Below are 13,834 nucleotides of genomic sequence, written 5' to 3'. Positions count from 1 at the left end.
AATTTCGAGGTTATATTTAACAAGATCAGTCGCACTCAAAATATTATCTGCATGCAATAACTGTTTAGCGCTAATGCTACGAGATGAAGTTGTTATTAGACGAATAGCTCGATTTCAAATTACTTGCAATGACGTTAAGTGACTGTTGTGTTTCCCCATGATTCAATGTTATAGTTAATATAAGGATTAACAAAAGCATAATAAAGAGACTTAAGAGTAGAAAAATGAGAAATATGGTCGCGTTTTAATTATAACGCACATTCCATATGCCGCTTTCTTTTTTTACATTAGCTATGTGAAGGCAAAATTTAAGGTGGCGATAAATTTCCACACCTAAATAGGAGCAATGATCAACTGCTTAAATTTAGTGATTGTTCATGGACATGTATTGGAGGTGCTCAGGCAATCGCTGATGCGAGGTGAAGGCGACAAAATCGGTCTTATTATGGTTAATTTGCAGCCTGTATGTTCGCACCACGTGGATATTTTGACCAGATCTTCGTTTAGCTTACTGATTAGCGTTGTTACACAATTGTTAGAATTAAATATAGTTGCATCGTCACTGTAAAGAATGCAATTCGATGAGGAGAGCAACTAGGCAGATAATCAATACAAATTACGAGAAGTAGGGGACCTATTACGGACTCCTGTGGCACACCAATGTTAGTAGTAGCTTCTTTAGAGTAGTATTCAGAAATGTTAACGACTGGTTTTCTAAGTTGTAAGTAACTACGGATTAGAAGTAGCGACGGACCGGTTATTCCAATGGCTTCGAGTTTAGCGAAAATAATTGTGTCATTTACAGTGTCGAAGGCCTTCGATAGTTCAGTGATTATGAATGCTGGAAATCTCCCATTTTCAATCGCTTTTTAAAGATAATCCGTAAGAGCTAGAAGTGTCAGATTAGTTGAAAAGCAAGAACGAAAGCCAAATTGATAGCAAGAAAGAATACCAAATTTATTTAAATATTCTAATAGACGCTTTTCGATAAGATTTTCGATAACTTTATTAAAAAATGCAATAACGCAAATGGGTCTATAATTCTGCATGAGCGTGCAATCACCTTTTTTGAAAACAGGAATGGCTCGACCGCGTTTCAGTTCGCGTGGGAAAATAAAAATGAGGTCAGTGATATAAGAGAGAACGCTAGCAATATGTTGTGCAATCATTTTAAGATGGTAAACGTTAATATTACCGAGGCCATCACTAGGGGCCTTAATGGTCCTAATTATTGAGATTACTTCATCAGGCGTAGTTGGAAAAATGAACGACGAAGGCGGCTGAGAGGCATCATCATCATCATCATCATCATCATCAGCCTGGTCACGCCCACTGCAGGGCAAAGGCCTCTCCCATATTTCTCCAACAACCCCGGTCATGTACTAATTGTGGCCATGCCGTCCCTGCAAACTTCTTAATCTCATCCGCCCACCTAACTTTCTGCCGCCCCCTGCTACGCTTCCCTTCCCTTGGAATCCAGTCCGTAACCCTTAATGACCATCGGTTATCTTCCCTCCTCATTACATGTCCTGCCCATGCCCATTTCTTTTTCTTGATTTCAACTAAGATGTCATTAACTCGCGTTTGTTCCCTCACCCAATCTGCTCTTTTCTTATCCCTTGACGTTACACCTATCATTGTTCTTTCCATAGCTCGTTGCGTCGTCCTCAATTTGAGTAGAATCCTTTTCGTAAGCCTCCAGGTTTCTGCCCCGTAGGTGAGTACTGGTAAGACACAGCTATTATACACTTTTCTCTTGAGGGATAATGGCAACCTGCTGTTCATGATCTGAGAATGCCTGCCAAACGCACCCCAGCCCATTCTTATTCTTCTGATTATTCCCGTCTCATGATCCGGATCCGCAGTCACTACCTGCCCTAAGTAGATGTATTCCCTTACGACTTCCAGTGCCTCGCTGCCTATGGTGAATTGCTGTTCTCTTCCGAGACTGTTATACATTACTTTAGTTTTCTGCAGATTAATTTTTAGACCCACTCTTCTGCTTTGCCTCTAGAGGTCAGTGAGCATGCATTGCAGTTGGTCCCCTGAGTTACTAAGCAAGGCAATATCATCAGCGAATCGCAAGTTACTAAGATATTCTCCATTAACTTTTATCCCCATTTCTTCCCAATCCAGGTCTCTGAATACCTCCTGTAAACACGCTGTGAATAGCATTGGAGAGATCGTATCTCCCTGCCTGACGCCTTTCTTTATTGGGATTTTGTTGCTTTCTTTATGGAGGACTACGGTGGCTGTGGAGCCGCTATAGATATCTTTCAGTATTTTTACATACGGCTCGTCTACACCCTGATTCCGTAATGCCTGCATGACTGCTGAGGTTTCGACAGAATCAAATGCTTTCTCGTAATCAATGAAAGCTATATATAAGGGTTGGTTATATTCCGCACATTTCTCTATAACCTGATTGATAGTGTGAATATGGTCTATTGTTCAGTAGCCTTTACGGAATCCTGCCTGGTCCTTTGGTTGACAGAAGTCTAAGGTGTTCCTGATTCTATTTGCGATTACCTTAGTAAATACTTTGTAGGCAACAGACAGCAAGCTTATCGGTCTATAATTTTTCAAGTCTTTGGCGTCCCCTTTCTTATGGATTAGGATTATGTTAGCGTTTTTCCAAGATTCCGGTACGCTCGACGTTATGAGGCATTGCGTATACAGGGTGGCCAGTTTCTGTAGAACAATCTGCCCACCATCCTTCAACAAATCTGCTGTTACCTGATCCTCCCCAGCTGCCTTCCCCCTTTGCATATCTCCCAATGCTTTCTTTACTTCTTCCGGCGTTACCTGTGGGATTTCGAATTCGTCTAGACTATTTTCTCTTCCATTATCGTCGTGGGTGCCACTGGTACTGTATAAATCTCTATAGAACTCCTCAGCCACTTGAACTATCTCATCCATATTAGTAATGATATTGCCGGCTTTGTCTCTTAACGCATACATCTGATTCTTGCCAATTCCCAGTTTCTTCTTCACTGTTTTTAGGCTTCCTCCGTTCCTGAGAGCATGTTCAATTCTATCCATATTATACTTCCTTATGTCAGCTGTCTTACGCTTCGAAAGTTTTGCCAGTTCTATTCTAGCTGTAGGGTTAGAGGCTTTCATACATTGGCGTTTCTTGATCAGATCTTTTGTCTCCTGCGATAGTTTACTAGTATCCTGCCTAACGGAGTTACCAGCGACTTCCATTGCACACTCCTTAATGATGCCCATAAGATTGTCGTTCATTGCTTCAACACTATGGTCCTCTTCTTGAGTTAAAGCCGAATACCTGTTCTGTAGCTTCATCTGAAATTCCTCTATTTTCCCTCTTACCGCTAACTCATTGATTGGCTTGTTATGTACCAGTTTCTTCCGTTCCCTTCTCAGGTCTAGGCTAATTCGAGTTCTTACCATCCTGTGGTCACTGCAGCGCACCTTGCCGAGCACGTCCACATCTTGTATGATGCCAGGGTTAGCGCAGAGTATGAAGTCTATTTCATTTCTAGTCTCACCGTTCGGGCTCCTCCACGTCCACTTTCGGCTATCCCGCTTGCGGAAGAAGGTATTCATTATCCTCATATTATTCTGTTCCGCAAACTCTACTAATAACTCTCCCCTGATATTCCTAGTGCCTATGCCATATTCCCCCACGGCCTTGTCTCCAGCCTGCTTCTTGCCTACCTTGGCATTAAAGTCGCCCATTAGTATAGTGTATTTAGTTTTCACTCTACCCATCGCCGATTCCACATCTTCATAGAAGCTTTCGACTTCCTGGTCATCATGACTGGATGTAGGGGCGTAGGCCTGTACAATCTTCATTTTGTACCTCTTCTTAAGCTTCACAACAAGACCTGCCACCCTCTCGTTAATGCTATAGAATTCCTGTATGTTACCAGCTACATTCTTATTAATCAGGAATCCGACGCCTAGTTCTCTTCTCTCCGCTAAGCCCCGGTAGCACAATTAAATTAATTTAATTTAATTTCGGCGCTGAGAGGCATGTTACAGCATGAAGAGGAATTGGGAGTATTAACGAAGGAAGCGTCACAAAAGGCATTAGCTGTATCAAGCGGATTACTATACACCCTGTCATTGTGATTGATCCTCGATATGACGTTCTGGGTGTTGCGGCTTAAAAATGTGTTAGCTTTGTCCCATTTCTTCCTCGTGTTATCACATTATACAATTTTTAGTTCATCATACTTCCTCTTCGCAATTCTCAGCTGAGCAGAGTGTGAGTTAGAATGTGTGTGTGTTTTTTTGTACCGGGGTAGTAATTTAGTATTGAAATGTTGTTTCTTTGTTTTTTTAATACATATTTTTCACGTGACCACATTGTTTTCAGAAAGTGATCTGTAAGCGGCTTTGCGGCGATGCAACTTTTTTCCTGCATTTTAGTCTGTGAGTTTGCATTTTAGTCTGTTGAAATACGATGAAAGTGTCGTTAGAAAGTGTAAAAAATATTTTTGAGGATCATTAGATGATACAACTGCCGACCAGTTACTTTTATTTAGACTAGCAAGGAACATTTCTTTCTAAAGTACAACTCTGTAATATGGAAGCGTTTCTTAAGGTCGAGTAATTGCGAAAGCGCTGAACAATAGGGTAGTGATGTCGGTGCTATAAATTCCTGTATCCGGTAGGTCTGTTGAGTTTGATGGATGGATGGATGGATGGATGGATGGATGGATGGATGGATGGATGGATGGATGGATGGATGGATGGATGGATGGATGGACGAATAACTTTTCTGAGGTCGCTCGGCGCGCGATGAGCGCGCAGTGGGCCGCTCGATAATGCTTGATCAATCAATGGGACATCGGTATTATTGGGACAGCGAGTAAGGAGAATAATTAAACATTCGTGCCCAAAACTATGAAAGGTGCTCGAGTAATTAGAGGAATGAGGTGAAATGGTATCGAGAGGTTAAAGGGACACTAAAGTGAAAAGTGATTTCTTCTGCATCAGTAAATCACCGTTCTACAACACCAAAAACACCACTCTTACAACGATAAGACGTTTGGTAAGCCAGAAAAAGCGCAAGAACGAAATACGGGTGGCGACGCCTACTTAAGTTCCCGCACCTGGGGGCTGTGACGTCATGGATTTTGATGGCATCTTCTAGGGCTTACTAATTATATATAGCGGTACAGATTGACTACATTGTCTTCTAAAGGAGCCAAATATTAGACATGCCAAGTTTAGGGAACCTTTATTCAGCCAACGCGGCCCAAATGCGAAAACAAACTTTGGAATCCCTGACGTCACGCTGGCGTACCGACGCTGGCGTTTCGGCGCGAAATTCAAATACTGAAACTTGGACCTTCATTTTCTCATTTAATATTAAAACTATTTTCTTGAAATGACTGCCTGCAGGGTTCTCAAACAATGCTTTATTAGTCTAAACTGATTTATTGTTTCCCTTTAGTGTCCCTTTAATGATAGTCATCGAAATACTTGCGGAGACTTCTAGCTTTGAAGTGAATGATTGAATGGTAGTCCCGCGACCTGAACCTATTCAGTGCAGATGTTGACAGGTAAGAAGCCACGGGGGATGATAATGGCAGTTAAGGGTCAGAACAGGGGCTATTAGTTGAAAAACAAAAGGTCAGACTCCTCAGCAATGCGACAAACACCCTGCACTGGGTCATTTGTGGTTTTACCGCGGGCTGCCAAATCCAACACGCCTACCTATCCTTGGTTAACTTCCAACCCCTACAAGATATCCGATATTCGGCACAGAATGGCATTTGAGTACGTTAGTGCTGGCACCATCGCTCTTTTCCAGATTTAACGCACCACCTCGTATTTATTGTGGTCCCAAAGTGCCCGATGTTTAATTACTGATGAATTCCGATTCCCTTGTATCTTCAACTGCGGCAAAAGACACTGCGCGGATTCACATTGTATTACATGAATCGCCACTCCAGACTTCTAGTCTGCAGCAGAGAAAGAAACCAGCAAGTGACGTTATGTGAGGTTACTGTTTTTTTTCCTTTTTTTTTAAATAACAAGCAGGTGATGATATTGATGCTTCTGAGCAAACACAATGCGGATCCCACGCACTGCGGGAATCGATGTAATCGAAGCTTTCGGCGCTGTTTATTGGCGATAATTGGCAGTGACGTTTACGGCGAATGTTTCAGTTCGTCGGCATTTAGCGCAGTGCTAAAGAGTGGCGAGTCGATGTTAACGTTGCTTTGCGCGCGTGCACTTGTGTTTGTCTATACGTAGTATACACATAAACACAAAGCGAGACGTGTTTGCTTGACGCGTTGTTGTGCGCCATTGTTCACAGCCTGCGACAAGATTAGCACTGTCATTGCCTTACACGGCGCAACGCATCGTGGCAGAAACGTAAACTTTAATTAAATCGCGCTACTTTGCGCGCCAAACCAATAATCTGATTATGGGGCACGCGGCAGTCCTGGACTCCGGATTAATTTCTACCACCTGGGACTATTACCGAGCACCTAAGTCTGAATACACGAGCCCCTTATGCATGTAACGAGTTACTTTATTGGCAGAACAAGCTCAACAGGAGACGCAGCTTTTAGCCCCCCGAAATGGCGCAGCGACAGCAGCAGCAGTGCATGGAAAAGTTGTAGGAAGAGGCAAAGAAAGGTTCGCCTTCAAACTATTGTCCGTGGGTGCTTTGCTGGCAAATTCCGAAGTGGTCATCGGTGTGAAGTCATGTAGGAACGCCGGCTCAATTCGTCGCTCAGAATTTGGTGCAGCTCTTGCCGACCCCTTCACTCCTTAGCCATTTAGGCTTAAACCAAATAATTATAAGGGACGCCAACAGACGTTCCTCGAAAAATAGCATAAATCTGTGATGTAAATAACGATGCAACTTAGAATGACAGAAAGCTGAGCTGGTTGGTAAGGATTCATTATGCAAAAAAGGTGAAGCGTGCAGAGAGGACACAATAGAAAACAAGTGGACAACACGAACGGCGTTCGTGTTGTCCACTTCTTTTGTGTCCTGTCTGCACGCCTCACCTTTTTTGCATAAAGATACAACAGTTGTTCGTCATTGAGCCCTCAAAATACTGTTTGTGTCACAATCGCAGAATAAGTGCCCGTTAGTCATGTATCATGCACACAGACAGGAACATGCACGTCCAACGGCCAAGAACTTCTTTATATAATAAAATTCACGCACTGCACTACGGGAAAAGAAACCCGGGTTTGCGCATACATACAAACGGGCCCATCCACGAGGCTGCCGCGTTTGACGACCACGGGCGTCCTACTGTAGTTCCTGCTAAATTGACAGGGCTAAAAGCTGCGTCTCCTGTTACAGCTTGTTCTGCCAATAAAGTAACTCGTTACATGCATAAGGGGCTCGTGTATTCAGACTTAGGTGCTCGGTAATAGTCCCAGGTGGTAGAAATTAATCCGGAGTCCAGGACTGCCGCGTGCCCCATAATCAGATTATTGGTTTGGCGCGCAAAGTAGCGCGATTTAATTAAAGTTTACGTTTCTGCCACGATGCGTTGCGCCGTGTAAGGCAATGACAGTGCTAATCTTGTCGCAGGCTGTGAACAATGGCGCACAACAACGCGTCAAGCAAACACGTCTCGCTTTGTGTTTATGTGTATACTACGTATAGACAAGCACAAGTGCTGCGCGCAAAGCGCACCACTTGTGCGGTGGATGGGCAGTCGACACGCTGGCTTGGCTCCGTCTTGTATGCCAGGTATACGCTCGGCGGTGGTTACTGGCGTCAGTTTTCGCACACACACACACACACACACACACACACACACACACACACACACACACACACACACACACACACACACACACACACACACACACACACACACACACACACACACACACACACACACACATATATATATATATATATATATATATATATATATATATATATATATATATATATATATATATATATATATATACGCACAATCAGACATGGGGATCAATTGCGCATTTCTGAAAGTTCCATTCACTAATGTGACCTTATTGCAGTATTATCCCCTAGTTCTAAGTTGCGGTTTAGGAGCAATGAAACATACGCGACGATGGTAACCAGCGTGGGTATACCGTTCTGCTACGATACGAGCTGTGCTGTTATACTTTGACAAGCGTTCAAACCGTTAGCTGCCGATTAAATTGTGTGACTACTTGGTTCGGTGGATGAGATTTCCACTCATGAATAAAATAGTTTCGGTTAGTAATAACAGCATACCTTCAGTGTGAACTATACTTCTCCAGCAAAGCTACCGTTTACGAACTGCGTGAGCATCCTAAACAGTGGTAGGCGCTGGTTTACAGATATCTTTGTTCTACATAGCGCATGGTCCTAGCATGCGGCATCAACGTTTATAGATCTATAAACATTGTGCGGCATGATCATGCGATGTCGTACTGCGGCGTTAGCCCATTTTCTTTTTTTTTTTCCGAGGAAAATGATTATAACCGATCTTTTTTTTTCGGTGTTGTTCGTTCCATTCTCTGCGACGCACTCATACGTAGTACGGAAATGTTGTCCTCAAAAATAGCCATCGCATTCTTTTTGCGATCCTTCTGGAATATTATGCCTTTACAGGGCAACAAGGCAATGCCGAAGCATATATATATATATATATATATATATATATATATATATATATATATATATATATATATATATATAAAATCATGCATGCTGGTTCATCAACCGCAGTGGTCGATGTGTTGACCAGCGCCATCGACTTCATGCAGGAGGCTAGCGTAGACATATAGTGATTTCAAGCCTACTAGACAAGAAATGCGTGAGAACGATGCGGGTGTACCACAAATATTTGATAGCGCCTGCCGGTTAGATGTTTCGTGGTTGCCTTAGATTAGCCGTACAGGAGCATGCGCTCTTATGTTTTAGTCCCAATGCCAAGCGATCAGATAGCGCGCAGATTTACCATTTCATGCTGGAAATACAGAGACGCCGGTTCTCTTCGTTGAATTAAAACCGATACACGGAAAATAGCTCACAACACAAACACACACCTAGGCTGATAATGCGCGTCGCATGTTTGCTCCACCATGCGATATTTCCGCGTATTGTAGTTACCGATGCACCGAAAGACTTCCCTGACGACCTTACCATGAATGGACATTGCGTAAATTTCAGAAAGCATGAGCTAAAACATCTCCAAATCGTTCCGCAGCGCCCGACAGCAATACTTTCAAGCGGCGCCGCTACGGATCGCCCAAACCAGAGAGGAGGAAAGGCTCGCCGCGCACCCTCTCCTCCTCTCCCGATGGAGAGGTCAAAGGTGGTTCAGTTATTATTCTGACATGTATTCTGCGAAGTGAATAACGTGTTTCAGTTGGCAAGTCAGTGCTGGCTGTTGTCAGTCCGCGCTGTTGGCGCTGTAGTGTGTGTGAGGGGGTGGGGGGGTGTAGGGTAGGGAAGGTTGGATTATCAACTAGCTCAAATATCCAACCATTATTTCGGCCCGTGCTTCAGTCTCATGCGGCTGCGTTTCTCTCTAAAATCGGGAATCGTGTGAAGAGTGGCATGCAAGCATTATGGCTTTATTCATTCGCAATCAAACTACAATGTAACCTGGCCAATCGCTGCAGCGGTCCTCTCTTGCCGGCTCTTGCTAAAACATTAGCAGTATGCCGTAATATTTAGAGGCTCTGCTTTTGACGTGCTGTAGTGTATGAAGTAAATCTGAATTGTGTGCTTCCTTAAACGGTAAGTACTACAAACACGAATGATTGAAATAAAACGCCAGAACTTGCGTTGATGCGAGCTAAGCATGACCTTCGAGATTTTTTTCTGACGCCGAGGGATCCTTGGCTAAGGTACTCTGATGAAAACAACTTTTTTATAACCTCTTTGGATTACCACTATCAGGCGGCCACGGTTTGCTGTCAATTTCTCTAGTTGGTTCTGGCCATGCAACTACTAAAAGCACAGCTGCGCACAGCCCTTGAGATCGGTTTTTTGTAATTTTTGTAATTCAATGCAGAGGGAGCTGTCACTCCCTGGGCGCCTCAGAGATAACTGTTCTCGAGTAACAAAAATAAATGTGAAAAGCTATGCTTTCGTTGTGAACGTGCGTCGATAACAATTGTGAAGTCACAAATACGTCTTAGACTGCATACTTTGAACAATATTTATTGTTGATAAGACTATGTAGAAATCCACTCCTAACAGCGTCCCCCTCTGCGTAACAATTACGAATCTCAAAGGCTATGCTTTTGCTACCTACACGCGGCGGAAGCGATTGCAGGTGCCAAGCACTGGACGGCACCTACGCACATACTCATGATTCGTGTTTTATTGCCAGTTATAAGTTAATTAGTCAGCCACATACAGATATAAAAATGGTGAAAAAAATGAAAATACTCGCTTTTTCGCTTTTATTTTTGTCGTTGCGTGGCCGCGAATCACTGTACCGAGAGTACGGCAGTGGCTACGGCTTCGGCGCAAAAACAAACTACATCTGCGTTTGGCTCGCGGGTACCCCCTCTTCCACTCCGTCGCCCCCGCTTGGCAAGTAAGCAGAAGCTGTGGCCGATGCGCTTTCTTGTGCGATGTACTGTGCGACTTTCACTGTGACCGGTGAGTGATTTCGGTGAGCTTCTGGATCGACCAGTTATCCGACGAGGGACTCAAACAGCTAACCGATGATCATAGACTTCCGCAACCGTTCAATGAAATCGGAGCCGCCTGGCAGCGGGCGCCAGCCGAGTGGTCCCGTGCCAGGGGCCTGCGACATGTCCAAAGCTTTACGAAACGGCGACAGAAGCGAAGCAGTGCTTCGACAAGTGAGTCTCGTCGCGGCATTCCACGACCACATCTCGTGCGCGAAGTCCGCGGAACTTCTCGAGCCCATGCCGTGCGAGACCGACCACTTGTACGCGCACTGTGGTGACGACGCGCCCGACGACACCGAGCAGGACAGGCTGCGGGCCATCGTCGTGCTGCATACCGATTTGATACAGCACCAGCAGGAGCTGATCGCGGAGCGAGACAGGCAGATCGACGAGCTGCGCGTTCAGCGAGACGAGGTGAGAGCTTTTCTCTCGTCGCTCACGGCCGCCGCCGCGACCACGTAAACTCTCGTCCGCGCGTGCGTCTCCGTGCGCGACCGCTGTCGCAGCAACCGACGCAGTTCGTCGTGGCCGCGCTTATTTTCGCCAGTAGCAGTGCACGTCGCGTAGGACGCATTTTTGATTTTTGTTCCCACCCCCACTGGGGTTCGGGGCTGGGTTTACGGGTTTTCGAGTCTGGTTGGGGCCGCGGAAGCGGCGGTTGTGTTTTTGTGTGGACGCTCGCGCCACCTGTCGGGAGCGGCCTCAGGCACGCGTGACGCCTCGCAGTCCTCGCCAGCGCCGTCCTCGCAGTTGCACGCCCTTACCCCCCCGCCCCTCAGCATTTGGGCCAGTGGGTATTCAGCTGACCAGTGTATTATTACGCATTGCCGAGTAGCGTGAGTGCCCCGTTGCTAATTTCGCGAACCGCGACTAGCGAGAAACCCTGATCAATCCGTTGCCTTATTGAGCCGAGCATCTCTCGAAGTTGAGGCCGCGAAACCATCGGCGTTGGTCGAAACCCTCGCACGTAACCGCGCGTTCGCATGCACGGTCGGGACTGTGCTTCCGAGTACCAACGGCTTGCTTGCATCGCCAGAGAACCCTTCCGTCGCGCTAATCGACGTACGATTCCGCGTACTTAGCCTAAGCACGCCACGCCAACGCGCGGGTACGAGGCTACTTTGCCAGGGAAAGGCTCGCCGCGTCCGTTGAATTTGCGCGGCGCAGCAGTTGGATGCGATTAATCGCAAGACAGAGCGAGAAAATAAATCCCCCCAAAAAGTACTTGCCAGTGACATAGCATTGCTCGCGGTTCCCGTTACTTATGACTACCCTCCACCCTTTCGCAATACCGCAGCGTCTCGGTCGTCCGTTACCTTCCGCTTCGATGCGTGCCGACGCCGCGAGCGCTTCGCTCCCCCTCCGCCGCTTTTTTCGCCCTTCCCCATTGTTACTCCGCGCCTTATTGTTAGGGGGCGAAGCACTCATTTTGTTTCACTTTCCTGCCATAAAATGCAGGCATTCGTCTTTCGCACGCTTATGGATGTGTGTCTGTATACGTGCCCGAGATAACGGGACGCGCGGTTATGCCGGCAACGCAGAGAAACTGAAGCGGTCACGCTGTGTCCACAGGTTACGTTCGGCACGTCGTCGTCGATCGACACGAGGCAGCGAAACGATGAACGGGTGGCCGCTGTTAGCTTACGCGAGGGAATGCACGGCTCGTCCGCAGCTGGGAGCGAGGTCGCGGGATCGATTCCCTGCGCTGCTCAACACTCGAATGAGTATCCGGGTGTGCGAAATTAATCCGGAGTCTTTTTTTCCTTCCTCTGCGACGCTGAAGGGTCACTAACGAGAAAAATTCATTCGAGCTGTGTTAGTAAGTTATAGTTTAACAATACAAAAGCAGCCACTCGCCGTAACACCGCCTCGAAGGACCATGCTGGCCGTCGTGGCAAGGATTTCGACGCCGTCCGCTGGGTCCTGTCATCTCTTTAACGGTAAAAGTAGAACGCATTGTATTCCAAAATACAGATTCGGGAATTTTTACGGAGTTGCAGTGGCCCGGATACGAAAGAACGCGCTAGTTTATCCGTGACGTCTCACAAAGGGGCCTCGAAATAAAAAAAGAAGGAAAAAATGAAACAACAACAAGGAAGAAATTGACCTTTAGTTTTCATTTTCTCGCCTCATGATCAACATATATGTTACCGCGAAAATGACGAAAATAGTCTCTATCCAATACTCTGTCACTATCAGCTGGTATAAAGTTCCTAGTTAGTGTCCCTTCAAACACCACGAACCAATTCAACGAGTCAAGATTGTCCCGTTTTAGCTCAATCGTCGCATAAGCAGCGCACGATGTTGGTCAGTTGCAGCTAGCTGTTGTGCCACGTTACACTCGCGGGCTCATAGCTTTGAACCCATATAAAAAGAAAAAAAAAAGAAAAAAAAGGTGACGCCGCTTCGCTTGCGAGCTCCACGCGCGACTTTTGGCTGAGATGTTCACAGCAGCTCACGCCATCCGCGGCCTGTGTTATTATTTCTTTTCTTTCACCAAGCCCGAGGGGTGGTTCAGGACCCATTTAAGATACACGGGAAGAGATAAACATATGATTTACGACGGAAAAATAACACAAAATACAGAACTGACTGTTGAACGTGACTGATGTTTACGCTTTCTTTTACCGCGTTTTGAGGGTGATCCGAAACCGTCGCACTTGGGAAGTTACGCCGAATCAGCATCATTTTTCAGCAAACCGAAGAGCCGTTTAATGCCTTGCGCGTTACGATATAATTGGCAGAAGCTCCGCCAACGCACATATTCCGTTCATTGTGACCACGAAGTTTGTGCGTCGCTGCCATCAGGGTGATGTTTTAGCGCAAAGGTGCTGCTGTGAGTATTAAGTATAACCGCTTACCTTTCGGGTGGGGGAACAGCGCTGCCTGGTTCCCAAAGATAATGAACAGTGTTTTTATAGTGGTGGTTCCCCGCAGTCTTGCTCACGGCTGCTCTTATTTTACTGCGACAGTAGTCGAAGGGCGCGAAAGTGTTTGATGTGGTCGTCTTTTCGGTTGTTGCGCCGTCGTCAGGTTCATTTGCTCCTTCTCGCCGTAGGAAAAAAAAAAAAGCACCACAATTAATCACCGCCACTGGCGATTGAACTCGTGCCGTTGCTGGGATGGGTGCTGTGATGGCATGGTATCCGCTGAGTTGTCGCGTTTTTTTTTTCTTCTTCTCTATTGCCTCACCTGTAACGCACGTTACAAA

The 13,834-nt window shown here is 45.9% G+C and overlaps 2 protein-coding genes across 3 annotated transcripts in view; one reads left to right on the top strand and one right to left on the bottom strand.

The window, feature by feature from the left end:
• LOC135913238 (small ubiquitin-related modifier 1-like) overlaps nucleotides 1-13,834 on the bottom strand; it is a 60,436-nt gene that overhangs the window by 32,870 nt on the left and 13,732 nt on the right. The window lies entirely within an intron of this gene.
• The window catches only part of LOC135913222 (male-specific lethal 1 homolog), a 113,386-nt gene continuing 110,021 nt past the window's right edge, over nucleotides 10,470-13,834 (top strand). The window contains exon 1 of the mRNA XM_065445830.1: nucleotides 10,470-11,037. Within this exon, the coding sequence (XP_065301902.1) occupies nucleotides 10,654-11,037 (384 nt within the window). The 5' untranslated portion in view covers nucleotides 10,470-10,653. The remainder of the gene's footprint in view (nucleotides 11,038-13,834) is intronic.

This window comes from Dermacentor albipictus, chromosome 1 (genome assembly GCF_038994185.2).
Source record: "Dermacentor albipictus isolate Rhodes 1998 colony chromosome 1, USDA_Dalb.pri_finalv2, whole genome shotgun sequence".
NCBI classification, from domain to species: domain Eukaryota; kingdom Metazoa; phylum Arthropoda; class Arachnida; order Ixodida; family Ixodidae; genus Dermacentor; species Dermacentor albipictus.
This window is presented reverse-complemented; position numbering and strand designations above follow the sequence as displayed.